At 34.3% G+C, this 15,131-nt stretch overlaps 1 protein-coding gene across 5 annotated transcripts in view; it reads left to right on the plus strand.

Annotated features, from left to right (window-relative positions):
- The window catches only part of Ehbp1 (EH domain binding protein 1), a 270,123-nt gene that overhangs the window by 109,699 nt on the left and 145,293 nt on the right, over positions 1 to 15,131 (plus strand). For all 5 annotated transcript variants that reach the window (XM_048352600.1, XM_048352599.1, XM_048352602.1 and 2 more), the window contains exons 6-7: positions 3,328 to 3,509; positions 7,039 to 7,178. In XM_048352600.1, coding sequence (XP_048208557.1) covers positions 3,328 to 3,509; positions 7,039 to 7,178 — 322 coding nt within the window. The remainder of the gene's footprint in view (positions 1 to 3,327; positions 3,510 to 7,038; positions 7,179 to 15,131) is intronic.

The raw sequence follows: 15,131 nt of genomic DNA on the forward strand, positions 1-15,131 counted from the left end.
TAGAGCATCAGCTAAGCAAACAAGCCAAAGGACTGTGAGGCTCAGATGTTCTAAGTCCAATACTGAAAAGATAAAGAATGGGAGGAATATAGTTTGGCAGGAAAATAAAACCTTAAAGTACTGGTGATGTTCTACTTCCTGAATATAATATCATTCTTCAATCTCAGAGTCTCACAGCCTGCCTGCCTGCCTGCCTGCCTGCCTTCCTCCCTTTTTCCCTCCCTCCCTCCTTCCTTTTCCCTCCCTCCCTTCCTTCTTCTCTTCCATGTGTATGTGTATTTGTATATGTGCGTGCCAGTACGAACACTTGAACTCTTAGCATTACACTCTCACTGACTTTTTCTGCTCATTGCTGGCAGTCTACTGCTTGAGCTACTTCTCCAAGTTCTTGGTTTTTGCTGGAAAATTGGAGACAATTAATTTTTGTGCCTGGACTGGGTGCTTTGGAGGTAAATAATTCATTTTAGGCATAGAAGGAAATGAAGGGGTCTCATTTTTTGTCTATATGTCTCATTTTCACTTTTTTTTTTTTTTGGCCAGTCCTGGGCCTTGGACTCAGGGCCTGAGCACCTGCCCTGGCTTCTTCCCCCTCAAGGCTAGCACTCTGCCACCTGAGCCACAGTGCCCCTTCTGGCCATTTTCCATATATGTGGTGCTGGGGAATCGAACCGAGAGCTTCATGTGTTGGAGGCAAGCACTCTTGCCACTAGGCCATATTCCCAGCCTCATTTTCACTTTTAACAATAGAACTACATTATTTCTTGCATTGAGTTGTACACTTATCAGTTTTCCTCATTTCAAGACTAGAGATTCTCTTAGATTATTTGTAACACAAATGTAATAAGCCAGGTTAGATAATTTATAAAAGATTAATAGAGACAGCTGAACACTGATGGCTCAGTCCTGTAATTCCAGCTACTCAAGAGAATGAAATATTAGGATCCAGGTTCAAAGCAAGTATAAGCAGAAATGTCCAGAAGATTTTTATCTCTAATCATCTAGCAAAAGCCACAAGTAGGGGGGTATTACTCAACTGGTAGAAAGCCAGCTTTGAGTGGGGAAAAAAAGCAACTGAGAGTTTGGGACTGAGTTCAAGCTCCAGTACTGTCAAACACATACAAAACAAACCAACAAACAAAACCATTCTATTTTTGAATACCAGTTATAGGCTAAATATGATATATTTAAATATATTTTTGCAAAAATTTCTCTGATATATTCTAAGATGGGAATTACTTAGTGATAAGAGGTACATGTTTTCAGTTATATAAGGTAATATGTTATATAAGGTTATATAAGGTATATAAGGTATATAAGGTATAAGGTATATAAGGTAATCTGTTTCCTGAAGAATCTATAAACTGATACTCTAGCAAAGTTTGCATTGTTTTACATTCTTATCAATACTTGTTATCATTCAACTTTTAAAAGTACTTTCCAATCTTAGAGTGTGAAGCCAAGGCTTAGATTCATAAATAAACCTGCCAAAATGAATAAGTGCTAGTGCTATATTGTAATCTAGGTATGTTTTATGCTAAGTTTAATAGGTTAGATTCAAAGAAATAACAGTTACAAGTAGTTATGAAAAACAACTAGATCTTTGCTTAAGTGGTGTAATGATCTATGTTTAGGAATTATTGGGCTTATTATCTATTGTTTCAGAGACACTAGTTTACCAAATATGTGAAAACACTATTTTTGTCACAAACCTTAGTTGAGCAGAAAAACTTTCCTGTATAATTTTTGTTCCAAAACATGAAATTGAGTGAATGTTAATTATCAAAATCCAGCTGCAAAAGAAGTCCTTAAACTGAACTTTCAAAATTATGCTTATTTCCAATTATCTTAATTTTATGGTTGATTATTTTGTTATGAAATTCAATAATTGCATTAAAGAATCAATGTCATACTTTGAGAAACAGATTTGTTCAACAAATACTGAAAATAATATGTGACAATTTGTATGTAATACTTGCTAAAGAGAGGCTTTAAATCCTATATTATATGTAGCAGTTGTTAGCTATTCTAAGGGTACAATAAGAGATTATTGTTCATATCAGTATAATAAATTGATACTCCCTCATCATACGTTTTCATTTTGCACATTGTCAGAACCTTGGACCTTAATCTTATTCTTTGATTGACAGTAGCGACCAGGGAAGGAACACTTGTATTGTTTGGGATAGTCACATCTGTTCAACTTGATTCAGTTGAGGGTATTTGCATATTCTTAAGTATTTCTTCTGAGAGGGCTTAAATCCTTCTCAAGAGCTTGATGCATTTTTGAAATTCATTCATAAGGTATCTACATGCACTAATAGTTCTGTATAATATTGCTGTACATAATCTGACAGATAAGACCACATTTTCATACAAGGTATTCTTCAGAGATGGTACATTACATTTGTACTTATTCTACAGAACAGAAACATTAGGTTTTTAAAGAAGTTTTAATATTTTACTTGAATTACTATATCCTTATTTTAAGCAAATTTGTCACTCACAGGATGAAATAAGATTTACTAAATAATAATTCTAATATTATTGGTACCCTTATCTGTTTTGGTTGAAAAACAGTGATTTCTTAGAAAAGAATTGCAGAAACTAAATGGTTCTATTTTAGACTGTGCTTATTTTATAAGTAAGGTTATTGAGGCACAAATTTCCCGACTTGTACAAGGTCATTCAGCTTAGAAATTAAGCCTTAAATGTTGCTTTCAACAACCATATCAGTCAACTTTAAATAATAATAATAATAATAATAGTATATGACCTCAGATCTACATAATTACAATTTATCCTACATCTAAGAATTTTCCCTTACTATTAGAACACAAAGATTATGCTTTGTCATCATACCCTTCCAGAATTTACAGGGAATCATGTACGTACTTAATAATGCCCCATCATTATTTTGCTGTCTTCTAAAGGCTGTTATTCTAAAAATAATTACAAAACACAGTGTCTTATTAGTGGAATGTTTAAACATGTTGGTACAAACAGATTTCATTTTGTGTTCTATTCCTAATGAATTGGCAATCGCTGTCTTGGGAAGAATTTTGAGACCCGCTGTGGTTAATTTGCAGTGTTGCTAGGTACATGAGACTTGAGAAACTGTTTCTTGAAAAGTATATATGATCTTAGGGAAGAGAGTATTATGGGCTATGATGTCAGTAACAAACTTGGGTGGAAATAAGACTCTATATGCTATAAGCTCAGACCACCAGTATCTCAAAAGAAAAGAATTCATGATTCAGTTAGTATTTGATTTTAATACTGGCTGTTAAAAGAACTGAGTTACCTAAGTGTTTATTTGTTTTCTTCCAGGAATCCCCTTCTGGTCGAAGGAAAGCTCTTGCTACTAGCAGCATCAATATGAAACAATATGCAAGCCCTATGCCAACTCAGACAGATGTCAAGTTAAAATTCAAGCCATTGTCTAAAAAAGTTGTTTCTGCCACTCTCCAGTTTTCATTATCTTGTATTTTCCTTCGGGAAGGAAAAGCCACGTAAGCTTTTTAATTTTATCTCATTGACATTGTGTTTCAAGAAACATCATAGATAATAGCTTTTGACTGAGTAAACTTAAACTGGCAAAGACTATAGCATACCACTCTTTGTTTAAGAGGCTGAATGTAATGAATTACTTTTTATTTATAAATAGCCTGCTGATTACAGAGAATGAACAATAATACAAAAATTATTACAGCTAGCTTAATAATGGACTGGGAATTATAGGAATCAGAAGTATTTGTCTTAATATAGTTTAATATCTTCAGTGCGGCAGCCTGTACACTAAAGTGCTACAGATAAATTTTTAGAGCTGTATGATGCAACTGAGAAATGAGATGAACCCCAAATAAAAAGTTTTAAGAATGAGAGAAATAAGGGAACTTTTGCCGATTCATATTTCTTGTCCAAGCCTTTCAGAAATTGCTTAGGAAGGTATAGGTAGGTGGACAATCGATTATAATAATTTTCTTTTCAAAAATCATTTCACCTGGACTCAGTGGTATGTGCTTGTAGGGCCGCCTTCCAGAAGAATGAGACAATAAAACCATTGAGGCCCAAGAATCCAAAAATATTACTCCCAAACCTAATATTACCTTCGATTTGGAATGATCATTGTACTAAGGTTTCTAGATGCAGAGTAAATTTCTGAGCTTGGTAGGTCGATGCATTTCTGTATTCAAGTATTCCAAAACCTGAGGCAGGAGAATTGCAGTTTTGAAGCTAACTTGGGTGACATAGTGGAACCCTGTGTATTATAAATAAGTAATTCTTTCTTAGAAAGTAAAATTCTAACTAGATTAATAAGATGAATATACATAGAACAGGGAAGAAAAAAGGAAGATTCCCTCTGGTCATTGCATCTAATTGTCGTGAATAAGTACATGTTATAGATATAATCAAAAAGTTAGTAAATACTTGGAGTGGAAGGATAAATAGAAATTTTGTGCCAAGAATTTCCTATTAAAGGTGAAAGGAAAAGGCAGCTATGAACATTTAAGTCTGTCTGAATTACAGTTCCAAGCATATTTGACCCATCGGAATGTGGTTACTAAAATTGGCTATGTCTACTTGACTGATAAGGCTGGATTCTGTCACTCAAATTGAGATGTTTGACACTCATCTACGTGACAGAAAATGACTTGATAGTTGAAACTATACACCTCCTCTCTGAGAAATTGTATTTTTAGTGAGAGTGGTTAGTGAGACAGTCCAGAATGGAAACCTTTTAAAAATAAAGCTCTTATCCTGAAGTTTAAGCAAAAAGGAAAGGAAAGGAAACACAGAAAGAAGAGAGACAACAATTTCAGAGAAGATCCTTGGAGGGTGGACTTGCTGCCACTGGGCAGAAACCGTGAGTGAATCAGCATCGTTTGCTGTGATCTGTGTGAGAGGAAATTCAGCTAAACCAAATGTCTCCATTTTAGTTGAGTAAGAATTCTCTCCACATTCCAAATTCCCTCTCCACCTCCTCTTCACTGCTTCCTCATTATCTACTCTACCAAAAATGTTCAGGGTTGAAATATGAGGAAATTAAAATCATGATTAGTAAGCAGGTTAACATTTTAAGAATGATATGTCTTAAACTTACATCCCTATTATTTATTATTGATGAGAGACTCATGATTATTAACTTTTTCGTTCTTAAAGACTCAATCATGAAATTTATTTCAGAGGGGAAAAAAGGTTAACTCTAAGCTTATTTGAAATAAAGTGTGAACAATTTTAAAAATTGGTTTATCATCACTTTGAGAATAAATAAATGAAAATTTAAAAACTTATTTATTTACAAAGTCATACTATATTTCGATAAGTAAATGTTAATAAACAGTACTTTATATTAAAAGAAGTATTTTAATTTTTCTATCTGAATGTGGAAGAAACCTATCAAGTTGAAAATTCATTTGCTTATAATATGTTAGAAAAATGTTATTCACTGTTACTTTACTTGAAATTTAAGATAATAACAAATCAAAAAATTGAATGACTTTAAACCGTATAAATTTATATTTAAAATACTTTCTAATTAAAAACTACATTGTATCAAATACATGCTTTTTCACTCTTAATAAGCCATGAATATCTTTTCTTTTCTTTCTTTCTTTCTTTCTTTCTTTCTTTCTCTCTCTCTTTCTTTCTTTCTCTCTCTCTTTCTCTCTTTCTCTCTTTCTTTCTCTCTCTTTCTCTCTCTCTTTCTCTCTCTTTCTCTCTTTCTTTCTTTCTTTCTTTCTTTCTCTCTTTCTCTCTCTTTCTTTCTTTCTTTCTTTCTCTCTTTCTCTCTCTCTCTTTCTTTCTTTCTCTCTCTCTTTCTTTCTTTCTTTCTTTCTCTCTCTCTCTTTCTCTCTCTTTCTTTCTTTCTTTCTTTCTTTCTTTCTTTCTTTCTTTCTTTCTTTCTTTCTTTCTTTCTTCTTCTTCCTTCCTTCCAGTCCTGGGGCTTGAACTCAAGGCCTGGGTGCTGTACCTGAGCCTCTTTGTGGTCAAAGCTAGTGCTCTACCACTTTAGCCACAACTCCAATTCTTGTTTTCTGGTAGTTAATCAGAGATGAGTCTCAGGCTTTCCTGCCCGGGCTGGTTTTGAGCTGAAATTCTCAGATCTCAGTCTCTTGAGTAGCTAAGAGTACAAGCATGAGCTACCTGTACCCACCTCTATTTTTTTTTAATTTTATAATTTTTAAAAGGCTGGAATTTCTTCTTAGGTGATTTTTTGGTTTTAGGTTTTAGTAGTTCTAAAACTTTTTGGACATGACCCTTTTGAAAAAACTGCCCATTTAGGTAGGATTTAAATATTTACTAATGTTTCTACTTTCCTTCCTTCTGACCCACAAACTCAGAAGGATTCATGGACTTTGAAAATCTTTAACCAATTCCTTTTGAAAGTTTCAATACTTTAAAGTCCAACTCTCTCTTTTACACCATCCTACTGTTTTTTTAAAAACAAGTTTATGTTTCCAGATTTCATGTTTCATACTTGAATTCTATGAAGAAAATATTTGTATTAAACTAATTTTAGTCTTGTTTGCTTTTTACTGATCATACCTATCATTGAAAATTAATAAATATGTGCTTAGTTTTTTTCAGTATTCTTATACAGCAATTTAAAAAGGCTGATTTGCTTATATTAATGCTAGAGATTGGTATCCCTTATCTAAATGCTTCAGACCAGAAAAGTTCAGATATTTTTCAAATGTTAAAATATTTTCATATATATTATGAGATGTCTTAAGGATGAGACCCAAGTCTAAACACAGAATTCATTATGTTTTATGTACCTTATTATGCACATACACCTAAAATAATTTCATATAACATTTTTAATTCATTTGGAGTTAGACTGAGATACATCACAGGAGGTAAAGTATGGGTTTTCCATGTGTGACATTCTGTTAGCATTCAAAAACCTTTGGAGTTTGGAATGTTTTGGATTACAGACTTTCAGATTAGGAATGTTTAACCTGTATTTCCATAAGAAAATTTTTCAAGCAATATCATCCAATGAACTGAGTATTATATTTTGAATAATTGATGTAGGGATGAAGATATGCAAAGTTTGGCTAGCTTGATGAGTATGAAACAGGCTGACATTGGCAATTTAGATGACTTTGAAGAAGACAATGAAGATGATGATGAGAACCGTGTGAATCAAGAGGAAAAAGCAGCGAAAATTACAGGTTTGGATTTTTTTGTGTGGGGGGGGAGGGGGGCTTGGGGTTTTATTTACATTTTAAGTTTGCTCTTCTGTGAAGTTGAAAATTCCACTTGTATTATTTTCCAAGAAAAGATAATTCCACTCAGCTTTCTTTTATTTTTATTTTTTACATACATATTTCTAATACAATATATCATTTAGCTCTCTGAAAAATTTGCAATTAGTAGATTTTAGCATTTTAAGATCAAATCTAATAATAGTCAAAAGACAAAAGAAGCAGGAGATAATCTTTAATTATAGCATAAAGCAACCTAAATATACTTAAATTTATTTTGTCAATGTGTGGATGAAATACATACTTTTAAACATTTTTTATACTTCCACTTTGGATATTTTTTTATTATTTTCCTTTCCTATCTTCTTTCTTATTTTTTAAATTGCTATTATAAAGGTGATGTACAGAGGGGTTACAGTTACGACTCAGGTAAAGAGTACATTTCTTTTTGAACCACATTACCCCTCTCAGTTTTTCCCCTTTATCCTGACCACAAGTTGTATAGTTCATCCTTTCTGATCTGTGTTTTGCCACTTTTAGACTTTTGATAGAGTAATTCAGGAGTTACAGTGTAATTCATGAGTTCTATATCTTATTTTCATTTTTTGAATAGCATTTTGTAAAAACCTGAAAGCTAACATTGAAATTAAAATCGAATTTCACTCTACTTTTGTAAGATGAGAGATGCAAAATGATTCTCTTCTCTATATTTAATTCCTTCTTTGCCAGTCCTTTCTGGCTACTAATGTATTTATTTCAATAACATTCTTTCTAATATAATTATTAGCCTTTACTGTATATTACATAACAATGTCAGCAACGAGACACACAATACTCTGTGAGTTTGTTTTTTTTTTAATGCTACATCTTTTCTATCTTTGAGCACTTTTTTTTGTTACTGTTTTTGATCATTTATTAGTTGGAGTGTATTTTTAGAATGGGTGTCCTTCTAACACCACCAATAACCTGGATCTGAATTCAGGTTCTTGGCCTTGCTAAGTAGATCATATGTCACTTGAGCCATGGTCCTAGCTCTTAACATGCCGTAGGCCTCTTGGCCTACTGTAACAAAATACCTTAGACTAGGTAACTTATAAGTAACAGAAATTGATTGCTCACAGGTATAGAGGCTAGAAAGTCAAGATCAAGGAGCTGGCAGATTCCATGCCAGGTAAAGGGCTGTTTCTCAAGGATAGCATCTTTGTGTAGTCACATAGCAAAAGGGCAAACAAACTCATTCTCTGACACTCTTTTACAAGAACAGTAAATCTTATCCTACGGGCAGATCCCTCAAGACCTAATGATTACTTTCTCTAAGAGGCCCAATATCTTAACACCATTACCTTAAAGATTAATTTCCAACATGATTTTGGGAGGACATCAACATTTAGATCAAAGCATACTGTATCTAATGGCTTAACTGTTCCATCTTTTTATGACTACTGTGCCATTTACAGTTGTAGCATGGGGGTTTATAATTCCAGTAGGATATTAATTTTTATCTTTTAATTCAAGAATATAATTTGCTGTTTGTAGATAGCTTTTGTCTGGGCACTGGTGGCTCACACCTGTAATCCTACCTACTCAGAGGGCTGAGATCTGAAGATTGCAGTTTGAAGCCAGAGCAAAAGAAGCTCAAGGAGAGTACACAGGCCCTGAGTTCAAGTCCCAAGGCTGTCAAAAAAAAAAAAAAAGAAAAGAAAAAGAAACAACTAAATGTCAACCAGTAGTATTGTAAATGAGAAATAAATATCAAACATATTCATAGTTGTTTTGAGTAGTGTTAGGCTGTTTGAATTTTACAAATTCCGCATTGGAATTGAAAACTAAAGTATCATTTTAAGTAAAATATAATTAATAAAAGCATCAATGAGGGGCTGGGAATATGGCTTAGTGGTAGAATGCTTGTCTTGCATGTATGAAGCCCTGGGTTCGATTCTTCAGCACCACATAAGCAGAAAAGGGCAGAAGTGATACTGTGGCTCAAGAGGTCTAGTATTAGCCTGAGCAAAAGGAAGCCAGGAACAGTGTTCAGGCCCTGAGTCCAAACCCTAGGACTGTCAAAAAAAATCAATGATAAACATTCAATAATAATTTGATTGTATGATTAAATTTTCTTTGCCTAATAATACACCTATTTTCTAACATTCCTGCAGGAGTAATAACTATCCTTTATATCTCTGACCCTAATATGAGAATTTTTTTTTCCAGACTTGGGGCTTGAACTAAGGGCCTGAGCACTGTCTCTCCCCCCTCCGCCTTTTCCTCTCCCCCCATGAGTTGTTCTGTTGATTTACACCAAATTGTTTTATAAGTATTGCTTTTGGAGTCATTTGTCTTTTTATCCTTTGTCTCTCGATTTTGATATTCCCTTTCCCTGCCCTAGTTCTAATACTAGTATATACGGTATCCAGGGTACTCAGATGAGATACAGTGATAGTGCAGGGACAACCACAGGAAGGAGATACAAGAGGATCATCAACAACAACAAAAAGCTTCGGTTTCACATGGCATGTTGAAAGTAATTACAACAGTGATATAACACTCGTTTTCATAACATGGAGTTCAAGAGAAATTCATTCATTCTTTTTTTGCCAGTCCTGAGGCTTGAACTCAGGGCCTGAGCACTGTCCCTGGCTTCTTTTTGCTCAAGGCTAGCACTCTACCACTTGAGCAACAGCGCCACTTCTGGCTTCCCCAGCCCTATGTTACTATTTACTTGTTTTTATTTTATCTTTTATGAAATTCTGTCAGTTGTTCTTAGTATTTTTTCCATCTAGCTCTTATTATATTGTCCAGAAAATACTGCAGATTTATATATGTTAACTGAAAGACCACAGTGAATAATGAGGCTTTTTCTTTCATTGCAGTCCATTCAGGTCACTCTGGCTTATTATCTTGTCCTTTTGACCTTTAAATATATACAACCTGTACTAAGATAAAATGGTTCTGTTTTATAGGAATCTGTTCTGGAAGACACAATTTCAAAGCTTAATAATTCAGGAATAGTTTTCCAATAGTAATGAATATAGAATGTGTGTGTGTTGAGGAAGCAGAGTAGGAAGTGACAAGAGAAGACTTAGACACATGTTCTCAGTCTCTAAATCCACGATCACTGAAGATTTTTTTTGCTTTGATGTTATCTTTTTTCTCACCATTTTCTATTATACTTTCAGAATGTAATAACTTAAATAACTGGCTTCTTTAGTTACAGTTTTTTGCACATACAATTTCCATTCCAGAGTGAAGTAGTTTTAGAATAATAACAAGATATTGATAGTACTAAAATAATATCCTATAAGTAAGCAAAATACATGTGTTCCATAAACATGGTACAGATGGAATAAATTGTGCTATTATGCCTTACTATGCAAAATAAAGTAATATATAATAACATTATATTGATAAAAATTACATTTTCCTAGACTTCCCCACTACACTTGGAACCTTCTTGAGGAAATAGACTGCTAGGAAACTTAGAATGACGCCTAGAGGTTGTTTCTTATTAAAAAAGTTATTGTTAAACAAACTTTAATAGACCGTATTTGATCTTTAATCTTTACTAGAAATTGAAAACAAGTCTAAAGTATCTATATTTAGACTGATAAAAAATGTCTCTTTTGTTCTGCATGAAACAAATACATTTTAGGAGTAATTCTAAAACAGAAAGCTTGAATATCTACATTCTGTGGAAATTTAACACAAATGGTTAAGCAGGAAAAAATTTAATTGCAGTTGGAGATTCCTAAAACAGTAAGAGTGGTAGATCTTGGATAAAAAACAAAGGCTTCTAGTAGAGTGTGTATAGTAAAAATTATTTAGCTTCAAAGTAAGCATTCTATGCATATGACAACCTTGTAAAGTTGCTTCAAACAAGGTTTGAATATTTGTTAAATGCCCAGCTTTAGAATTTATGTTGTCTATTTTGTTTGTTTCATTTTTGTGGTTCTAGGGATTGAACAGGGCCTCTCACATACTAGGCAAGTGGTACACTATTAAACCTCATCTACAGCTCCCATTTTATATTTCTGAATAAACACCAACAGGAAGAGGAAAAAAAAGCCTCTGTATAAAAGAAAATGTACTATTTAATATACCCTGAAAAATCAAGTTTTCCATACATTATCAGGAAACTCAGAAAATATGAAATACCTGAGAAATCTGTAGTTTGTTACAAAGATTATTATGGGATCTACTTAGACCTAATCGACCTATATAGGGCAAATGTAGCATTATATTCACTTTAGAAAGATATTTGACCAAGGAATATCAGGACTTTTTTCCTCTCACAGAAGACCTAAAGGTATACTAGGTAATATTCTTTGTCTTCTACTATCAAATGACAACTTGGATGTGCAGGAGACAGGGTCCATGTTAGAAGTGATTGCCTTGGCTAAAAATTCCCATGTAACACAAGAGCTAATATTTTAGGTTTCATAGGTACAGTTTCCAAGTCCATAGAAGGATATGTCCCATTGAGTTTCTACATTCAGAGAATCTTCAAGCTATGGTCTTCCACCATCTATATATGCCATTCAGTCTTTTCATACAGAGACAATGTATCAACCAGGATTCATTTTTATCATAAGAAAAATTGCCTGGAGTTTGTTAATCCTTTTCCTATAGTTAATTTTGGAGAAAGAAGAGAGACTGACATATTGGCTACCTTCAGGGAACAAACTCTAACAGCACAGATGGTAGTAGAGGAGATACCAGTTACAGATTTGAAGAGCTAGAATTCATGATGGTATGACTCAGCCTTCTGAGATTAGATGTCCTACTTTCTAGGGTTAGGAGTAAAAAAAAAGTAGGCCTTATACCTTTCATTAGAAGGTACCTTGAAGCTCTGGGTAGAGAATCTATTCATTTGCCTCTGGCTTTCACTCAAGCATTTACCCTTCAGAACCCAGAACATTCATAACAAAATGGTAGGTGTGCTGTGGACTTGATAGTATGAAAAAAGATTAAATGGTCACATTTTGGAGAACTGTTTAAAGGATAAGAATTTCTAGAGAATTGCTTCTGCTATTTGATAAAGTTGGAAAGAAGACAAGAAGTAGGGCATTTCTATTATATCTATTTGGGGCTTGAACTCTGGGCCTGGGCGCTGTCCCCGAGCCTCTTTGTGCTCAAGGCCAGTGCTCTAATCACTTGAACCAGAGCACCACTTCCAGCTTTTTCTTTTTTTTTTTTTTTGGCCAGTCCTGGGGCTTTGACTCAGGGCCTGAGCACTGTCCCTGGCTTCTTCTTGCTCAAGGCTAGCACTCTGCCACTTGAGCCACAGCGCCACTTCTGGCCATTTTCTGTATATGTGGTGCTGGGGAATCGAACCCGGGGCCTCACTCTTGCCACTAGGCCATATCCCCAGCACTTCCAGCTTTTTCTGATAAATTTGTTGCAGATGAAAGTCTCATGGCCTTTCCTACCTGGGCTGGCTTCAGATGTCAGTCCTTAGATCTCAGCCTCCTGAGTAGCTACGATTACAGGCATGAGCCACATTTCTAATCTTTTGAACTAAAAAAGTTTAAGAAATAACCAAGGTGCTTTGTTTAAAAAGAAGTTTGAAATCCTACAGTGAATGAACAAAGACAGGAATATTTTTTCACAATATTTAGAAGTCACTTCAGAGATTAATAAAGCAGAAGATTATTAGAGATTCATTTTATTTTCTGTGTTACTCCTATTAAACTCCAGTGCTGCCTTATTTTAACACAACTGAACATTATTTAGCATCCTCCATTCCCAACTCTATAACACTGAGAATATATCTGATAGGTCTGGACTAGATCTGAGAACTCTAAAAGAGAAATTAGAAACCTTCTGATATTTTAAAGAGCCAGGAGACATGAATTCGGACAGGATTTATTCTAGGAATTCAGGGTTACTTTAACCATACTTACACAACAGCAGAGGTGAAATTTAATTTCTTAAACTAGATGGTGAGTATAGGATTTAAAAAAAGAATTGATTTTTGTGCTGCTACTGGGCTTGATTTCTCAGCTTCATGATTTCAGGATTTTTCTCTCTCCCAGCTGATTGGTGCTCTACTATTTGAGCCACTGGTTAATTCCAAATTAAAGCATATCAGATTTGTCTGCTAGGGTCTCTTGTAGCCTCAATTCTCAGATCTCGGCCTCCTGAACAGCTAGAATTATATACATGCATCACTGGAGCCAGGCTGAATTTAATTTTGATAAGCAAATCTATGAAAAGCCACAGCTAACTTTGCACTTAATGGTGAAACACTTTCCCTTTAATGTTGAGAGCAAAGGAAGTATGCTTCATTCTTACTCCTTATGTTCTGAAAAACTAGAAGTTCTAGCAAAGTCATAAGAAATCAGTATAGAAAAATTCTGCGTGTTTTATATATGAACAATAAACATTTGGAAAATGAAGTTAACAAAATAAGCCACGCACCACCATCCTGTGATACTAAGCTGCTCGGGAGCTTTGATATGGAGGATCAAGGATGAAAGCTAGTCTAAGCAGAAAAGTCAGACTGTCTCTTAAGGGAAAAAAAACTGAAAAAATGATAATTAAAAAAACAAACAAACAGCAAAACAGAGATGGAGGCCTGGCTCAAGTGTTAACAGTACACCAGTTGTGAGTGAAAAAGCTGGGAAAGGGAACGAGGTCCTGAGATTTTGCCTTAAACTATAATATTTCTCTAAAGATAGGTGAAAGTATACACACACACACACACACACACACACACACAACACAGAAGTAGAGATAGGGAAGGAATGACACTGTACAAAATGTAACTGTAATCATTGTGTATATCACCTTTAAAATAAAAATGAGGTAACTTTAAAGTATGTCTTATATTTGTAAGTCTGAAAGACTGACTTATCAGAGATATGAGGAGAAATAGGAGATTCTAGTGTGTTGTAAGTAGCAAAAAAAATTTTCAAGGAGAGAATGATTGTTTATTCACACAGATGTTATATAAGAACTAAAGTTTATCTATTTCTAGTTAGAATATATATTATTAATTCAGTAAGAGCAGATTTGATAAAAATCAGGGTTCCGTGAGTAGAAGGATTAATGGTAGGTGAGAAAATTTATGACTGATTTTTTTAAGATTCTTTTTTTTTTTTGGTCAGTCGTGGGGCTTGAACTCAGGGCCTGGGCGCTGTTCTTGAGCTCTTCAGCTCAAGGCTAGCACTCTACCACTTGAGCCACAACACCACTTCCTTAAGATGCTTTTATATGTAAATTTAGACTGCCAGACTAACAGAGGATAATGTTGAGGGATTTTAAATTTTATTTTAAGTAGGGAGCAACTTAGTCATATTAATAGCCATTAAAGGGAACATTAGAGAGGCAGAGATTGAAGTTACAGGGAGAAAGAACACTTGCCTGGCCTGAAGCAGCCACTCCCTTCCACATTATGAAATTCTGTGGGGTTTTAAATAGCATTATTTAAACCTGTTAAATCAAATAAAAAATTTATAGGCTTAAACCATTGAAGAAAGTGACATCTTTTGACCTTGATTTTTGCCAGGAAGTTTAAGTGTTACTATTTTAGGCTGTTTTAAAGTAAGATATATTGATACTAAATCTAGTTATACTTGGGAGGAGAATGAGGATGGTGCAAGATTTTCCAGGTATGGCTTAGGCAGTATTTCTTTGAACTCATTGTACAGAGTTTCTTTTTTTTAAATTTTTTTTCCCTTTATTGTCAAAGTGAAGTACTACAGATTTTCTTAAAAGGAAAAAGCCACTTCTCCTTTTCATGCTGCCTCTCGATCCCCCCTTTTTGTTCAATGTGATAATCTCTCTTGGTCACTTTCTATCTTCTTTTACCTTCCTAACAATCAAGAAGAGTCTCAAATTACTTGACCCTTTGCTTTGATTGCATATCCCTAATTCAGTTTCCCTTCTCACTCTCACCAATGTAGAGCAAGTTGAGACTAA

This window comes from Perognathus longimembris, chromosome 8, assembly GCF_023159225.1.
Source record: "Perognathus longimembris pacificus isolate PPM17 chromosome 8, ASM2315922v1, whole genome shotgun sequence".
NCBI classification, from domain to species: Eukaryota; Metazoa; Chordata; class Mammalia; order Rodentia; family Heteromyidae; genus Perognathus; species Perognathus longimembris.